The sequence below is a fragment of the Rhipicephalus sanguineus genome, chromosome 7, assembly GCF_013339695.2.
Source record: "Rhipicephalus sanguineus isolate Rsan-2018 chromosome 7, BIME_Rsan_1.4, whole genome shotgun sequence".
Lineage (NCBI taxonomy): Eukaryota > Metazoa > Arthropoda > Arachnida > Ixodida > Ixodidae > Rhipicephalus > Rhipicephalus sanguineus.
Window position 1 is genome coordinate 13,313,038 of NC_051182.1, and position 18,926 is coordinate 13,331,963.

Consider the following 18,926-nt stretch of genomic DNA (forward strand, 5'->3'; position numbering starts at 1 on the left):
GTCACGGCAGTCACTGGCTACATGCGCTGGTTCGAGTAGCTGATGGATGATCTCATCGCCCAACTCGGCGAAAACTGCCAAGCAACTTCGGATTGAGGTCGGCCGCCTTCCACCTGGTGAATAATCGCCGCTTTTTTGCGCCATCGTCAAGGCCTTGTAGTTGCCGCGTTTCTTTATTTCCGGCGGCGCACGTTGAACGGGCGGCGTCGGAGCAATTTCAGCAGATCAGGCCTCGCATGCCAAGCAATAAGGGAGCGAGACACAAAGCTCGGGATGCAGATCAGGCCTAGCCACAGTAACATCTGACAACGCAAACCCTCACACGCCAGAAGGGAACGACGTTGCACTAGTTGATGTTGCAGCGCTCCTGTTGCCGTACCCTCTTGGTCCAAATTAGGATCCGCGTCGTACTCGCATGCACTGTCATTCACCTCAAATGTCGCACCGAGCCAAATCCAATCTTGGCTCGGCTTGGCTGCTGTGTGGCCGGTAGCCCGTTCAATGAATACTTAACGGCTACGCCAAAAGGCAACCGTTACGTGTAGCCACAAACATAGCCTTCGAGATCGGTATTTCTGCGTGGATTTTTGACACTGGCCACGATTTCCAGTTAGCCATTGCAACATTTGAATGCTGGCACCTAGCAAAAATCTGTAAGCAGTTGCTGACAGCTTGTCATGGCGTTCAACGTCGCACTCGATCAGCCAGCCGGAGTCCGAAAAATCGAACAGCAGACTATGGAGCTCCGCATTTTCGGTCGTGAGATTACATTACTTCAATGGGACGAGTGGCTGTGCCGCGAAGGTGTCCGAATACGAGCATGTCCAAATTTTCAGCGTCCAAATAAACGGTCGGCGACTGTAAACACACGTGTAAATAAATGGAATTTTCACTGTGAACCATTTTAAACTGCATTTGTTTCACATTAAAGGCACCTTTCTATGCTTTGGCCATTCTATGTACCCCTTTTTTTTTTGCGATTTTCAGTAGTTAGAAGTGGGGGGGGTCGACCTATATTCCGTTTTTTGCGGTATTTTTGAGTCAATGAACCAAACTTCACTGTCTTGACCAGATTTTCATGCTGATTTCAAATCTGTAATTAGTTTTTTTAATAGCTACATAGTTCAAAAGATCTTGCGGTTCAAAGAATAATTAGTGCCTGCTTCTTACGGGGCTTTTCGGCAATTTCGGCGTACTAACACAAACATGTAAGTGCATGGCCCCAATGCCCAGGTCATGCTGTAGGGGTGATGCTATTTATTCACCTGAGAGCACTGTGAAGGTCAGAAAACAGATGAACACTCACTGTTGATTATTTTTCTTATTCATCTCATTAATATCTCCAATTATAATTTGCAAAATGATGCTAGAGTAATGCAAATGGCATCACCCCCCAGATCGTTTCAATACGAGTAAAATGATACCAAATTTGTGATTTTTACTCAACAACAACACGGAAAAAGCCCCGTAAGGCTGAGTGCGTTGAGCAAAATATCAAACTGAGAAAAACGCATTTGAAGTTTCAGAGAACTGTAACTTTTGTGGAAGTGCAGGAACAGCACTAGTGGTTATATGATTTGGTATGTTTGTTCTTCACGAGAATAGGCATACCACATATGTGACCATGCCCTGCCAATGTATTGGCAAAATCTTGTTATAAAGCCCTATAGTACCCAGAACCGAAGGATGAACTCCACCTCCACCACAAACAAGACTGTACGTGTCGCCCCTGTTCAGGGGTGCAAACATGCCTAAAATGGGTTTTTCTCAAACCTGAATTTTTGTCCATTTTTTACTATTCTAGGACTCGCGTCCTCCCTTAAAGGGGTACTGACACCTTTTTTCGAAGGCGACTTTACTGTGCCATACATATCTCCTGCATGCAGAGACGGCTCTGAGAAAGTGTGAAGCTCAGAAAATGCTCATAAGGTATTTTAATTTGATATTAAAGTCAATTTTTCCATGGCGCACCTACTGACATCGACACTAGCTTGACGTCAGGCTACAGTACAAATTCTGGTGACTTCACGCAGCAGTCTGGCTAGTTGTGATGACGTTAGGTACCAAAACTTCCAAGATGGCCGCTTGTGCATCATCAAAACTTCCAATATGGCCGCTTGTGCGTCACCAACGGAGCCACGTTGCGGAGCGGCCGTGGAAACGTCACTGTATATTGTGCGAGCACGTGACGAGAAGCTCATACCGTGTTGTGACGTCAGGGTACAGTAGGAACCGAAACTAGCTTTTAAAAACGTACTGTAATACTTTTTCAGGGCGGACTCGCGCTTAGCACTACCTTTTCTAGGCTCTTGAGGGCTTGAACTTCCATTTGACGCAAAAAAACGACAACTGAAAATATTCGTGTCAGTACCCCTTTAAGTTTTTGCAAGTTTTTTTCCTATTTTGACTAAATGCTGGAAATGCTAGCAATGGCTTCCTTGCTATTCACTGTCGTTCCTGTGAATGCACCCTGCTGTTCAAAGAAACCATGATCATTGGTGGACATCAAGACCAAAGTGCTAGCAAAATCAATGAAGCCGCCCAGATAGGTCATGAAGGCTCACTATGTATCAGCAAGGCGCCTGTCCGTTGCAGAAAGAATTGTCATTTCTAGAGGAGCAAGTGTAATCATGACAAGTCATTTCCCGCTTTAATGTTTCCGTTGATTTATTTTTCCGCAACATTTATACCTTTTGTGTGCAATAAAATTTCAGCACTTGTACGTGTCGCCCCTTTTACCATTGTCCCCATCTGAAAAAAATCACAATGTTTACTTTTCACTAAACAGACTGAATATTGCACCATAACATTTAGGAATTGACATGCTTATTGAAGCAGCAAGAATTACAACCGGGCAGCTCCATTTTCTTTTGACAACCCCAGTAATTTGCTGTATTTTTGGTGAGGGTGACACGCAAGAAAGCCCGGCAATTATTACACCGGCTTGTCTTGAAGAATTCTCAGCCCTGCCCTCCGCTTTTTGACCTTAGACTGTCCACACGAGGGCTTCAGGCAGCTTTGGTTACCCACACCTGCTGCAGTCACGGGACGATGTTTTGTTATTTACCGCGCGGAAATGACCGTTTTCCAAGCAGCTATGTGAAGATTTACCAGCGCTAGAAATGTTCACCCACTCTATAATGTCGGCCGCCGGGCCGCTAGGGCTAGGTCGCTACTCAGTTCCGCCTCTGCCACCCCTGAACTTGTGGCGTTCATTGACGCAGCACAGTATCCCGGCACAGCCAATTTCGTGGCTGTGGTCACTGACCTTCACGGTAAACTCCTCACAGCAGCATCTCTTCGAGATACCACACCGGCCAGGGCAGAGCAGGCTGCTATAGCACTGGCCGTGACGATTCCCATGCGCACGCGCATTTTCACTGATTCTCGGGCTGCTGCACGAGCGTTCATGACCGGGTCAATCTGTGAGCAGGCGGCCCATATTCTTACCAAAAGACCAAATTGCACAGAAATCGACGGCAACATCACCTGGTTTCCTGCCCACATGGGCAAGGATGTCCACCCTGTTATCCCCAATGCCAATGAGCTTGCCCATACCCGCGCACGCGAACTGTCCCACCGTGACGGGCAATCGGCATCTAATTTTGGGGATGGCATCCAGCAGCTTGATTCTCTCTTCACCTTTAATGAGATCTGCAAACATTATCAATTGGCCCTAGCTTTCCACTCCCGCACCCGCAACTCTCGAGGACCCAGTCAGTCACATTAAGAATGCTGCAAACGGGTACTTACCCGTCCCTTTAGTGTACAGCAAATTTATTGACAGCATAAGCCGCACTGCCCTCATTGCGATGAGAGACGATGCACGTTAGCCCACATGCTCTGGCAATGCACGGCGCTGCGCGATTGCGAGAATCTCAGACAGAGGACGCCTGGAGGACGGCAATCACCAGCTCGGACCGGGAGTCCAATCCGGGCTGTCCAGGGGCCGCAATTTGGCGGAGGGGCTCGCTCTTCCTGTCCCCACGTGGGCGCGGCCCGCGCCGACCCTCCCTCTTGAGGGGAATCGGCTCCTCAGGACAATATATAAATAAAGTTCATTGACTGACTGACTGACCACCGGTCCGGGACCGTGAGGCCGCGTGTGTTCTTGATCGTGATTAATCGTCCCGACTACCCCAGGCCAAAAAACTTTCAACGCTAGTTCCCAGCAGCGTTCCAGAGGCTGCCAATGCATTCTACGTGCCCAAAAAAAAAAAAAAAAAAAACTGCAGGAAGCTAGTTGGGAATTCTTCAACGGGTAATCAGGGTGTCTACCGCGTTGACATTTCTAAATTCCCTGAGTTTTCCAGGTTTTCCTTGAGTCTTTTTGCTAAAATTTCCTGAGTGAAACAAAACTTTGTGTTATGTTAAAGGGACACTAAGAGCAAAACGATTTTTCTCGCATTAGTAAAGTAGTCTTCCACGATACCAAAAACACCACGCTTTCTGCGCGAAGACGCTTAATAAGCGAGAAAACGCGCAAAAAGAAAATACAGGTGGCGACGCCGCCTTGGAATTCCCACACCATTTGCCGTGACATCACATATTTTTGATGGCGCCTGCTTGGGCCTACGTAGTTCCTAATCGGTTAAATCGAAGTACATTGTCCTCTGAAGGGGCCAGAGACTTGACATAACGAGTTTGTGCAAATTTCGTCGAGCCAGTGGCGCCAAAATACGTTAAATGCTCTTTGAAACCTTTACGTCACGAATTACAAAGTGCGGCGCGAAATTTAAAAATGAAACTTGAACTTGGTTTTCTCCTCTAATAATAAACCTATGGTGGTGACATAAACTACACAAGAGTTCTCCGAGAACACTTTATCAATCTAAACCAATTCATTGTTTCTCTTTAGTGTCCCTTTAAGATGGGTAGACATCATGTCGCTCAATCATGTCACTCTCTAGTACAGTCGAGCCCGACTATATCGAATCCGTTTATATCAAATTATCCCGTATATCGAACAATTTCTAACACGGTAAATTTACGTTGAGAATATATAGCAAAAGTTACTGTTACATCGAACGAAAATAGCAACGACAACCGATATATCAAACTCCATGTGCCTCAAAAGTGCCCCAGCAAGTTGGCTTTCCCTCGCGGTGGCGGGGAAAACTGCCGCGCGCCACCCTAGGAAAAGTGGTTTAGACCCGGCTGTGCACGGCCGAACACCCCCCTGAAAAAATGATCCTGGCCTGCTCGCAGCGCTTACAGCCAATCAGAGGCCGTCGCGCTTTCTCCGAGGCGCGGAGAGCGGTAGAAGCAGTAGAAGTGAGCGCCATTTTTTCTTTATGCTTGCGTGCCTGCTGCTGCCTCTTTTCCACGAGTTCAGCGTGGTCCGTGCTGGTGGTGTTGCCTGTTGGCGCTCTGTGAACTTTCTTGGCGCGCTGTCTTCATGGCTTGTGCAAGAGGCAGAATTTGCCGTTCGCCACGCAGCTCGAAATCACAAATCGAGTCGAGCGCGGTGAGAAGTCCGGCGTCGCCACCGCATACGGATCGACATTCGACGAGTTCGTCAGTGCAGACGATGATGTCACCATCATGGGCCAGCTACGAGACGACGAATGCGTTGCAGACGTCGTGCCGACCACAAGCCAAAGCGACAGCAATAAGGAAATTGACGATGGATGGCCCATTGCCTACATCCTCCGAAGTGATTAGTGCACTTGCATTGGTCCGGCGCTTTGCGTGAATATACAAGGCTGCTCCGACTCGTTGGACGTGGAGGCGTGCGTGCTGTCGCAGGCAGCGAAGTTGTTGAAACAGAAGAAAATCCAGGACTATCTTGTTCCAAAGTAGGGCACGCAAGTAAGCCACCATATTAATAAAGTACTTTTCTTATTTGTATGTGCCTTTGTGTCAAATCCTATAGCGGGCCTATATCGAATTATGCCATATATCGAACTAATAAACGTTTTTTGGCGAGTTCGATATACCCGGGTTTGACTGTACGCACATTAGAAAATAAAATGATTTAATCCCATTTGAATAGTACAGAGTACAGTTAAAGCTCAAGATAGCTAAGTTCGTTATCACGGCTGGAAAATCGTTTGCTCGGGAGCGCAACCGTTAATTATTTGGAGACGGTTTTATAGCGCCCAGTCGCAGTTTCGGTTTCAGAGAGCGCCGAGTGGTGGCTATGTAGACACAGTGGCTACGTGAGCACACAAAACCGCATGCAAAAGAGCACCGCGTCGATAACTTTTTCAACGAAGGCTTCCTGGGTGCTGCTACAATGCCCTATGGGAGACCAGCGCTGGATAGGTGGCGCGCCGAAAAAATGCACCTGGCGGGAAGTCGCGGCATAAGTCCGCCGCTCGATCCGACGACGTTTGTTGCAGCTCGCATATGTTTTCGGCTGTGCGCGTCGTTTCGCTTCGGTTCAAGCTTCCGAGAGAGAGAAAATAAAACATTAACAAGGTTTCTGCCAATGCTCATTCAGCTAGCGCCATCAAGCGAAAGAACTGAAGAAAATTTGCAAAGCTTTATATATTTTTCGCAGTGTGCCGCGGCGAGCGCGCCTGCGTAACCGCTAGCGTGGTTCCCGGGTTCGCGGTCCGTGCTTAAGTTGTCGACAGCTATGGCGCCAGTTGTGCTCCGCTATGGTTTTAGTAAAATAATATGGCCTGAGGACCACTTCCGCGGAAAGGCACTGAAAACGGGGCGAAGCTGTGCAAGGCGAAATACGTGTACGATGTGGAAGAGACGGTGTCGTGCCGTGACAGCAGTTCCTCACCAGGGCACGAAATGCCACTCGCAAGTACACACCAAGCCGCTACGATGTCACACTTCAGGTAAGCGAGCATTTCATGCTAGATCGGTTATTACCGCGTGTTCCTGTCCTGTTTCTTTACGGTGCGTGTAGTTGTGTAAAATAAGCGCGAAGCTGTACGCAGTAAATCGCAAGTTGGTTTAATCGTACAGCGAGTTGACTCCGTGCGTGATCGCAACGCTGGCACTACATGTTTTCATTTCGAACGAAACTTGTGCACGTTACTTAATGCAGTTTTTATGTGTTCCGCCTCTAGCTGTCGTCTCAGCGCCTGATAAGTGGGGCCACCTGTTCCTGCAAGGCCGGCAGCGACGGCGCCTGCAAGCACGTCGCAGCGGTAGCACTCGAGCTCAGTAACTTAGCCGATGCACGTCGTCAACTGACATGCCTCAAGTGCTCCCATAGCTGGCCGTCTTCACTGTTGTATAAAACAATAAAACACGCGAAATTCGCTTTAGACCCCAGCTCGACGCCGCCAAAGAGGACCGAACTTACCCCGCTCGCCTGACAGCTTGTATCGAACGTTACCTCCGTTCTTGCTCGTATGGTTTGCAGGAAAGACGTAGAAAGATATATCACCTCTCATTCCTACGTAGTTATGACACTTATATACGCTGCAGTAACCGTCAGCCTCATTTTTTTTGTTCGGCGTTCAGTGCCCGCACCGCCTTCGCTACTAGCCATCCTTGTGCGTGTCGTCCGCGGGATCGGCTGAGAAGTGCGCGCCTTTACCGCCACGGCGGCAAGGAAACTCCAGCGCTGGTTTCCCTATAAGGCGTTGTAAATATGAGTGACACCCCCCCCCAAGATGCACTGCCCAGGCAGGACATCCACCTTTGTACTCCCGTGCAAGTCTCCCTTCTTTCTGTTGAAAAGGTCTGCTAGGAGAGAGTGGGAGAGCGCCCGCAGCAATCGTGGCAACCAACACGACCTCGTGACACAGGTGGCGGTTTGGTGTTTACAAGAACACCAAAGGCGCGTTTTGCATAGAGTGGACGACGCGCACTTTAACGTGATTTTAAATGCGTTCTAGGCTATATTATCCGTTGACATTTCGAGGATGATGCGTGTGTGTCAGCACAATCCATCCCATAGGTTATCTTGCCTTCGAAATTTTGTGTCAGTGCTCCTTTCAGCCCCGTTCATCGGCAGCGCTCGCGCACTTTCACTCGCGTATGGAGTACGACACGTGGGGTGATGTAATCGCGATTTGTACTTGCTAAGGAAGATCATGGAGAAGGCAATAAATTCGCCTAGTGTCTATATATATATATATATATATATGCTATCGCAAAAAGAAAGCAAAACAGCTGCGGGCTAAGATTGCATGAAAGCACGGCAACAGCCTGAATAATGGCACATCCGATTATGATGGTCACGTTCTGTTTTCCGACATCGTGCACCGAACCGACAATTGGGACCCGTGCCGGTGTCGCGAATTTCGGTCGCAACTATGCCTTGGCTCTGAAAAGTTTGTAATTCGGCTTTGTAGCAAGACACCCACATAAGCAGTTGCGTGGCTGATAATGCGAGCTTGGGCCCCAAAAAATATCGTCGACTGCCTAAATTGTTGTTCCCTCACCCTCATCGGGGAAAATAAAGAAAAATAGCTTTCACTTGCTCTAAATGGGCCCGTTACTTACGCTCACTCTCGCCTGGAAAATTATTCTATCTACACAGAGCCATAGCATCTTTGAAGCTCGGGATCAGAGCGAGTGAGCTATAACAAGCGTCGTGTCTTTTCTCGCCGATCGGGATAGCTTGCAAGATACTAGCCTTGTCGACGATATCCGCTTCCTGAACGATCGCGATCGCTTGCAAGATAACTCAAGCTCGTTACATCTACTACTACCACCACTGCAATTAATCACGCTTGTTACTTGGCACGCGGCGATAACAAAAACACCATATCACAGCACGCGCGACAAACGATACAGAACTACACGGCATAGTCACAGAACACCCTGACAACATTGCACGATACGATGTGCCGTGGTTCATGGTTCCCGCATGCACGCATTAGCCGGATTCTTCATCTCACCCCCCGCTCCGAAGGCGAACAGAGCATCGAGGTGCACCCCTTCCCCGCAGCCACAGCGGCCGTCGATTTGAAAATGCATTCACAAACTTCGAGCCAGCGTTACCACAACTTCGTTCCCCTTCAGTAAAGTTACTGTGGATTTTCCCTGATGGGAGCACAATTTCCCTGAGTTTTCCCTGAGTTTTTCCAGATTATCCAAAATCCCTGAGAATTCTTGGCTTTCCCGGTCGGTAGACACCCTGGTAATGGGCCAGCAGCAATTGCAGTGTGACCCATTTCAATTGTGACACCGAGCACTTTGCTGATAACTGGGGCCAAAGCCGAACTCCATGCATGGACTTCATGATCACATGCTTCAAAGTCCGTGCTATGCCAGTACAGTAGAATCTCGGCGATACAATTTGCACGGGCGAGAGAAACATTCGTGCCACCCAAAATTTCGTATCATCAAAAAACTAGCAAAGTCAGTTTTCAATCACGATATACGCACAAAACTTTATTGTCTGTCGAAATAACTCCGCATGTCTTTCTGCAGCACACGCGAACGGACCAGTACAGACGGCACAGCTGACTGCTGCAAACGTGTGCATCGAAGCTTCACTTGAGGCCAAGTGAAAACTAAGTGCTAAAGTGTGCTCCAACACAGTCATAAGTGAAGGACAGGAACGCCGAAACGCTTCGAGCTTTCTTACAACTTCATTGCCTTTAATCTACTGCTGTGTTAGCCGCATACCTATGGAGTGGTGTAGTCGCTATCGATGATGTCGATAGCAAGCGCGGCATTGCACGTGGCGGGGTTGTGGCAAACGGTAGTTCCGTTTTCAATCTGTGTAAGGGCGGCACTGTGCCTGTCACAATGTTAATAGCTAACACGCCTGGAGACTGGAAGATGGGGACGCGGGAAAAATAATGACTCAGTTCGTTTTGGCTCTCGTAGTGCCTGTCTCATTTTTCATTTTGCTATGGAGGTCCTGATGGCCTCCTATTATAGCTCCGGCTATCCGGCTATCTTCCGGCCATCTGTACTTGTATCAGTGCCTTTAAAATACGTCGTTGCTATCTATGATCATGTCTTCTGTGGCTTTGACTGCAGCTGTTGCAGCAAGCAGCATCACTTTGACTCTGTGAGCATAGCATTGGGTGCGCCTTTATTTTCGGAATTTTGTCGATGCCCTACATGATCGCGTCGATGGCGACCGCCGGCTTCATCCACGGCGGTTGTGCCAAACGATAACCGCGGTTCTGAATGTGTGTGCGCAGGCTGCGCGCGTACTTCTGAACTTTCCAGAGCACGCTGCTCTGGTCATCACTCGACGGTTTCGGTACCCAAGTTCGTATCACCCGTAGCGACACAGAAAAGTGTTTGGAACATCTGAATTTTGGCCCCACTGGACAGAGTAGAATTCGGCCAAGGAATATTACAAATTCATATCAGCCAAGTTCATATCACTGAGATTCTCTGCTTCGTGCACCTGCGCCTAGAAACGGACTGCCTAGAATATATCAGTGGTAAAAAAAGCTTTTAGGTTTAAGTTGTCTGCACTGTGCATATATATGCATAAGTTAACAGAAGCTCTCCTCCCACTTATGTTGTTCACCACGCAATCCCACAATCAGTTATAACGATGTAATTTTTGTAACCCTCAATGAATATATGTGTGGGTTTGGCAGCACTCGGGCAAAGTAACAACAGTTTTGTTTTATTTATCTGGGCCTCAGATTTCGAAAGAACTCGAATCACAGAGTTCAAACAAATTAAATGTAAGATGATGAACAGATTGATTAAAAAAAAAGACATCCATAGAAGCATAAAAGCGACACCTTGCATAGGGGAGCGTGGATTTGGTTTGTCGATCCAACTAGCCCAACAACTGACCATTTTGAAGCAACACCTTGTTTAACAGTCACAACATTATTGCTAGAAGGAAGAATTACAGCTTAATTTAAGTTAGACCTTTGGAGGTCAACAGCAAGAAAACTTGGGACCCCATAAAATTCTTGCTCTAGAATACCCACTGACTGCTAACAGGATAATTACCAACCTAAATTTTGTTTGCATGATTATTAATACTGTCAACCTAGAAGATACATTACAATATGCAATCATACATGCAGATGCAATCACAGATACAGTGTCGTGTGACACTGATTTGCATTCGAGAATGTTGCAGTGGTACGCACCTGAACAACAATGTCCCAGGAGTAGACCGACCGACCAGCACACATAAGGCAGGCGATGATGGCGTCAGTGGCAAACACCTTGTAAGACTGTCCCTCTGTCTTGGCCAGCTGCAACCACAGGCAGAAGAACAGAAAGGTTAATCTACCCATTAGTCTGTAAAAATGCGCATATACTCCGACAAAAGCATGTGCGCACGGCACAGCGCCCTCAGGCCGGTAACCCTCGAGAGCCCGGCAGTTCCAGGACCGCTGACGCGACAGACGGCTACTGGTGTGCTAGGACTAACCTGGCTCCAAATAGCTTCATCTTCACATTGCACGGGCCACGCTGGGCTACACCAAACTCAGATGCCCAGAAACCTGCTTCACGGTTTCCAAACAGGCGGTGCCGCGCATTCTTCGCTTGACTATGCCAGCACATCTGCCACTGCAGTAGCCTCTCAGAGTCTGAACCAGTTTCACTGTGGTGGAGCCTAACTGGAGCCTGGCATTGAAGTAACGAAACTCCAGTGCACACAGTGCAACAATGGCACAATATCAGAGCCAGTCATGGCATATTCACGAGTCATTCCACTTACCAGCGTTGTCGTCGGATGCACTATACGATATGCAGTGCACACACTACTGGAGTAGAACATTCAAGAAGGTTCCAATATGACAAAAAGCGCGCGAGAAAACTGGGGACAAGGAAGGCCCATGCACAAGCGCAGGCTGGCAACTGAAAGTTGTGGAGATAGGTTTAGCGCAAGCTTACCCTACGATGCGACCGTGAAGGGACGCGACGTTCTCCACTGCCGCAGCGAACAAAGACGCTACGGCCGGGTTCGTCGATTCTCCGGCACGGCGCAGAAAAGGCACTCGAGGCAGGAGGTCAACAAACAACACGGGTTTATTAACCCAAGATGCAGCACAGTACGACAGTCACGGGCTTGCAGGCCGTAAAGGGAACTCCGCAAGACCGATCGAGTACGCTTGCCAGCGGTGCTACGACTATCACACAAAGGGCAGCAGTCGAGCACACGAACGAGAAGCCGCCTGCTAGAGCAGCGCGTCAACCTCTCGTGCTAGCCTGAGAGCATCTGACGCGGGCAAGCCCGCGCCAGACAGAAGCGAGCTCAAGGGGGAAGGGGGTTGTCACTGGCGGCCAATGGGAACGGCGTTGCACAGTGACGTAAGCTAGCTTGGTGGCGTGAGCATGTCGAGGCATGCCCGGACGCGTTGCCCGCGCGCCGGGAGGCTGACGCATGGCTTGCACCAGACAAAGAGGCCTGGCGCTGCCGCCGCGGTCGCCATACCGCCGATTAACGGCGGTTCCCGGCGCTCGAGCCGCGCAGGGCCAACACGCGCGCTAGCTGGGGAACGAGGCGCCAAAGGGAAGGGTGCGCTCGATTCCCACAAAGTTTATGGAAGAAACACACACACACATCATAGATCATTTATAACTAGGGCTCCATGTTTTCAGATAAATCAGAAGAAACTTTTATTACACTCGCTGGTTAAATTTTTGACAATTCGGATTTATCCGATAAACTCTGATTTTAATGGCCAATATGACCTGTTCCATTCTTTATCGAAAGGTCATGTTCTAACCGGTCATTGATATATCGGCCGGTTTGGCCGATATAAATTAGCTCCCGCACCAGTTTTGCCGTGCTATCTGTCATGCTGGGATTCCACTGGACCAGGCTGATGGACCTCTTGGCAGCCTCTTTCGAAGCAAGCGTCCAGCGGCACGCATGATGCCAGGTATTAATCAACTACAGTAAACTCTCAGTAAACGGAAATCTGTTAAACGGAACTGCTGCCTTAAACGGAACAACTGCATCTAACACGATTGGTTTCATACTTGGATTCCGCACCCCTATTCATCTCTCAGTAAACGGAACTCCTGTTAAACGGAAACACATTTTCCTGGTCCCTTCAGGTTCCGTTTACTGAAAGCCTACTGTACATCGAAAATACCTACACGAGGTCAGTGTGACACGCTGCGACAATAAGCTCTTCGATGAAAGACCACCCCATTTCCATTACCATCGACGAGTTGCCGGAACTCGGCGGATGTTCGGCAGTGGCAGTGCTTGCAACCTACAACGAGCTTCCTGAACGTAGGACCCTCATGATAGAGTGGGAAATAGTTCAGCAGTGTAACACAGTATCAATTGGCATGTTGGTACAAACCACTTTTCAGAAGGTTGGAAAGGCCTTAGCCGACATAGCTGTGTTGTGCTCCAATTCACAACTGAGAATCATCAATTGAAAGGAGCGCCCTTTCATCAGTGACAGCAACTACCTTAGCAGAACTTGTTGCTTGGATAGTTGGTACATAACTTCCAAGAAAAGCCTAGATGCCTAAGCAGCCCGCTAACTTCTTGTGCTTCTGTCTTCTGGTGGTGCTTGCGCATCAAGGTTTTTTTCTCAAAGCTAGTAAAGTATGCTTGCGTCTACAGTCGACGTCTGATTTCCCGGACGCCCGAAATTCCGGACATGCCTGATTTCCCGGACTCATCTGTGGCACCGTCAAGTTCCCCGTAGAGTCAATGTATTAAAAAGTCCGAAATTCCGGACGCTTATAGCCTTCGCCATCCGATTTCCCGGACTTTTTACTGTTAACCGCCGACCCAAAGTCACCACCGACGCCGCCATTTTGGTTGTTTTCATTTTCGCCTTGAACCCACCATACTCGCATCAGCAGCAACGCCGCACCGCGCCGCGGCTGCCGTAACCTCGAAACCGCACGTGTCAATCCGTTGCCAGCCGTAGCTTAGCCAAGCCAAACCTCACTGTGTTCGTTCACGTGTTGTTTTGTCAGCTGTGCCAGCTCTGCGGTCGTGTCTGCGGTTGATCGTCTGCTGCTGCGCGCTACCTTCAGTGATCACGTTTCCCGACCTTCAGCATCCACCGAGTTCCTAGCTGTTTCGTGCTGCGCTTTTCGTCGAGCGGATTCGCCGTTTACAGCAATGGCACCGACTGCTCCTTCGTCTTCGTCCGCGCCTTCGAAGCGCACAAAGCCACCTCGTAGGCTCACGATGACGAACTGCCATCCGCGGACGTTGCCTTCGACAATGTGCGCGCTGGCGGCGTGTTGATTCCAGCCGAGATAACCCTTGAGGGCTTCGCCGACGCTGACAAAGACCTCGAGCTATGTGCGGAGTTGATCGATGACGAAATCATTCAAGTTACGGAGGATTCCGATGACTCCGACACCGAGAACGAAGAGCCAGCTCCTACACAGCCAACGAACACGGAGTTGACGCGAGCACTGATGACACTGTCATTGGTGTACAGCGGCAACATGACGTTGACTGAAATTGAGGCAGACATAATCGCGGGCAAGCGGACCGTGCAAAAGAAAATAAGCGACTTCTTTGCGCCCAAGTGCTGACCTATGAGGTAGTGCCGGCCACGTCGTATTTTTTTTTTTATAAACGGCTCTTTTCAGAGCCACCTAAACAATGCATTGGCTGAATTGCTATGGGAATCTTGTACTCCGGCTGTGACCCTCTCCGTCAGCGAAAAATACCTACCAAAAATGTGCGTTTTCACGTGCATTCGTTTTTCCGGACTGCCCGATTTTCCGGACGTTTTCGCGGTCCTTGAGGGTCCGGGAAATCGGACGTCGACTGTATTACAATAAGCTTTAAGACCTTGGTAGCAACCGAGCGAGGCTCCCCGGACCTGCAGCACCTTGTCACAGCAGTTCCCGGTGCAACAGCAGCACTTCACCTTCTCAGCAGGATGACTGTGACCCACACGAATGTCTCCGAAGCGCCACGTCGTCGGTTTGGCCAGGCAGCACTTGGAAACAGAGGCCGAAGATCGTTTGGCCTAACCTTTCAAGACTGACAACTATCTCGACGACGACCAGGATATGGGCAATGGAGAGAAGCTGCGCAAATGCTGATCAACGACTGTAGGACCTCTTCAAGAACGTCAACGACGGACACGACGGGACGGCGGGGCTACTTTGTTAAAGAGCCGACGTCATGAACAGTAAGAATGTTCAATTTGGGTAGCGACAGTAGCGACAGAGAAGCCTTAGTGGCTAGACTGACTTTGGACAAAAGAGCTGAGCCTAACATGGATGGATTGTTATTTTAGTTCGGATCACGGTGTAAGAAAACTAAGGTGTCGACACTCTCCGCCCGCCGCGAGGAAGAGCGTGACCAGATAATGTTCGGCTATTGGCCTGGTGTGCGACCGATGGCGGCGCTGCGAACGGCGCCTGTATGACGTCAGAGCGGGGATTCGAGCACTTTCGTCTGCTACGTAGGCCCAACGCCGTGTTGAAACCACCGTAGCGGTAGATCTGAACAAAAAAGCAGTTCAATTGGTTATCTTTGCGTATGGTGGCTACTGACGCTGTTCGAACAACCGTGGGACTGCTTTTAACGTTCATTTAGAACTACAGCTCTTTGTTTCTTAGAACTGCGGCCGCTTGTCTCCGCGGCCAGTGCTGCACAATGGTGAACTACTGCTCTGTGCCTCAGTGTACTTCGTCCGCTCGTGAAAAAGGCGTTAGCTTTCACAACTACACTAAGGACCCGAGGCTGAAGAAGGAGTGGATCGTCAAGCTCAGAATGAAAATGCGCCCCACGTCTTCATCGACCGTGTGCAGCAAGCACTTCGCGGACAGTGACTTCTGCTACGCTTGTGACCGTGTTTAGGCGCCTCGCCAATACTTAAGCCGTTATTGCACGCAGGCTATAAGCATAGGTGACTTACACCAGGTGCAGTGCCGTCCCACAACCTGCCGCGACGGCCCTAGACAAGGAGCCGACGACGCGGCCTCCGAATTGCCTTGCACGTAAGCGCACCTCGTGAGCTCAGCTGAGCGGCGCGGGATATCTGAGACTACGGCTGCATTTCGATGGTGTACCTACATATTTTACTTATGAAGGCAAGCGCGCGCCTAGCGGACTGCTTATCATAAAGTCATAAGCGAAACCTGTTGCCGCTGTTTAGTGCACATTCTCTAAAAGGTTTCACCTCAGGCAGACACTATTTTAAAAGCGAAGCTCTTTAAGCTTTTCGTTAGGCTGCGTGGCGTGAAACTCGACCCAGCTTGGCTTTGCCACGTTAATCTCTGTGGCCCTGTGCGTGGTATAATCAGCGATTAACTATTTGTTATATTCTAATACCCATGCGACGGGCCTGTGCGGTAATAATATGAACTTTGACGTAATATCGTTCTCACTGAACTAACATTACGGGACAAACTGCGATCATGGGCATCGGCAGGGGGGGAGCAACAAGGCGGCTCTTGTGCACTTGTTTGCAGGACGAGAGCTGCGTCGGTGATGCGATCTCCGTTAAAGGGCCAGTAAACAACCCCGATGTCCAAAAATTGTAATGAAAAGAAATATGCGCACTTTTGCTATGTGAACATGCTGCCGCAAGAATTTTGCGAGTACGTGCTATAATAAGGAAGTTACAGGGGTTAGAACATCCGTTTCAGCTGGTTTCAAATTTTCGCGCGGTCTCACCACCCTTCTCCGCCACATGGAGGAAAAGGCGTAGCCCGTCGTCGTGACTCCGCCCACTTCGGCAACGTGACACGACGTCAACAATTGACGTCATGGGCGAGCTCGATCAGTCGCAATGCACTTCCGCTTGCTGTGGCTCCTGGTTGTTTATTGTTTATATTGTCGCACGTGCTCCGTAACTTGACGGGCAGTTTTCGGCTATTCACTATTTTTAAACCTTTGTGACAGTTCACAATGCAGCAGGAATGCGTGCTTGCTTTCCGAGACGTCGAAGGGGCGCGAGAGAAAAGCCTGGAGAACCCGCTTGCCGCGCGAGCAAGCGCGACCCGTCCCGAGCTACCGGAGATTCCCTTCTCCCCGCTAGATTTGCAGCCGGCAACTGAACAACGTTTCGCCGAAGTGCGTGCAGGTGCTATGCAGTGCGAGGAATATACGCGCGACAACTGCGTGGCCGAAACCGCATCACCGCAGGGCCAAAAACAAGGCGCAGTTTCGTAGCGGTGGGTGGGAACAGGAACTGACGTTAACTTGACAACTGTTTGTTGAGACCTGGTTTAGACCAATCGACGAGCTCAGTGCTACGTCAACTCGGCGATCGCCGAGTTGACGTCACTGCGCGTACGAGGAGGACTGGTCAGGCGTAGGAAAGAAGAGCGGGAATTGTTTTTTCGAAATGAAGGGTCTGCGCGGCGCGCAGCGCTGTAATATTCGGAAAACGTGATCGCCGCGGTCTACTGTACGGATTAGCGAGCTTGTTTGGCGGGTGTGAAAAAAAAGTCGCAGCCTGTTTACGGGCCCTTTAACGGCCTCGACCGCGCATTCAAAAACGTGGCCTGCGTCGTACACCGCCTCGCCCTCGATGAGGCACCGCGACCTTTCACAAGCTTTATCTATATACTTGTAGATGCTGGAGAATGGCACACTTACTGAAATATCGAAATAAACACCCAAACTAATTATTATCGTAAGGCGGAAACAAGATAACGAACGAGAACACTCACACATAGTTTCACTTTCTTACCAGCAATGCGATCGGTGGCATCGGCGCACTCGTCGGCCATCCGAGGGGTTTCTTGGCCCTGTCGATTGGGCCGCAACTAAAACAAGTTCAAGATTACACTCGAAAACATTCGTTGCAGGCGTTAGTTGACCGTCGCGATGCTGTTCGTTCGACAAACTTCCCGCCTGAAGCAGACGATCCGCATACAAGAGCAGCGGCTGCTGCAGCGTGGTTGAGAGAGGAGTCCCCGCTCTGACGTCACACGCGAGAGGGCGCCACTCCAAGATCTCGAGGCCAATAGTACATGCGCCGGCCGCAGTTTCGTGGGGGGCGCTGCGACTTATGGACCGAGTGCGACGAGGCGGACGCACGTTTTTCTTTTCGTTTTTCTCCTTGCTTTTTTCTTAAAGTGCCGTGCACGCTAGCAACTAGAGCTAGAAACGCATGCCGCGTCTTTCGTGACCGAAAAACGTCACGTGCGGCGAACGTCGCAGCTGCCTCCACGGCATGGTGTCAGAACGCTGCGTTCTCCACATATGCAGCTCGTCGTCATAGGGCTGACGCGCTGGAGTTTTGAGTACTGTGGCGGAGCCTGGTGGCGTGTGCCGAAGTTGCTTGGGTAGTCAAAAATAGACGCCGACCGGCGAGTTACGCAGTTCTCAGTTGCTTTAAGCGTTTTACTTAATTTTGCGCCTAGTTTTCAGGCTCAAAAAGTGCTTAAAATGTACGCAGGAACTTGTCCGCTATGCCTGCAGAGTCTGACATGTTTGACGAGCGATCCCTGCTTCAACAAACCGTGCCGAAAGCAGGTGGTCTGGGCGACGGCTCTGAGCAGAGCGCGGTCCCGAAGCGCGGTCGCCGCCGTTATTGTTGCGTGGTTAACTGCCTCGAACATGGGGGTAAGGATCCTAATGTGCGGTTTTACTGGTTCCCCTGAAAGCCGTATGAAGTGGAGCGACGGAACCGCTGGATACGTGCCGTCCGACGCGTGAAGTGAGTACGCGAGCAAAACGTGGTTTGCAACGTAACGTGCTGATTACTTTTCGTACGCGCGTGCACGCGTTTATATATGTATATATTCCCTGTGTGCAGTTCAGACGGCACGCCGTGGCTGCCGACGGCGATCACGAGGATATGCAGCCGGCATTTCGTGCGAAACGAGAAAAACGATGCCATGAGTCACCCTGCGCATGTGCCTACGATTTTTCCGGCAGCTTACAGCCGGCTGCTTCCAGCGGCCGGCTGTAAACATTGCGCGCCGTCGCTTCTCGACCGCCACCGCACGCTGACAGAATTTGACGAATTCCCTAGAAGCAAATGTTGAAAATTACAACCGTGCATGGGGAAAACGTGTGTTTGCGACTGAATGCGGCAGAAAACGGCACACGACGCGGATGCGCTCATTCGGGCCGCCGACGGCTAGCCTTCATCTGGACCTTTCTTGAT

At 49.9% G+C, this 18,926-nt stretch overlaps 1 protein-coding gene across 1 annotated transcript in view; it reads right to left on the reverse strand.

Moving 5' to 3' along the window:
* Positions 1-18,926, reverse strand: part of LOC119400586 (eukaryotic translation initiation factor 3 subunit D) — a 169,319-nt gene that overhangs the window by 130,277 nt on the left and 20,116 nt on the right. Inside the window, exon 3 of the mRNA XM_037667649.2 lies at positions 10,998-11,105. Within this exon, the coding sequence (XP_037523577.1) occupies positions 10,998-11,105 (108 nt within the window). The remainder of the gene's footprint in view (positions 1-10,997; positions 11,106-18,926) is intronic.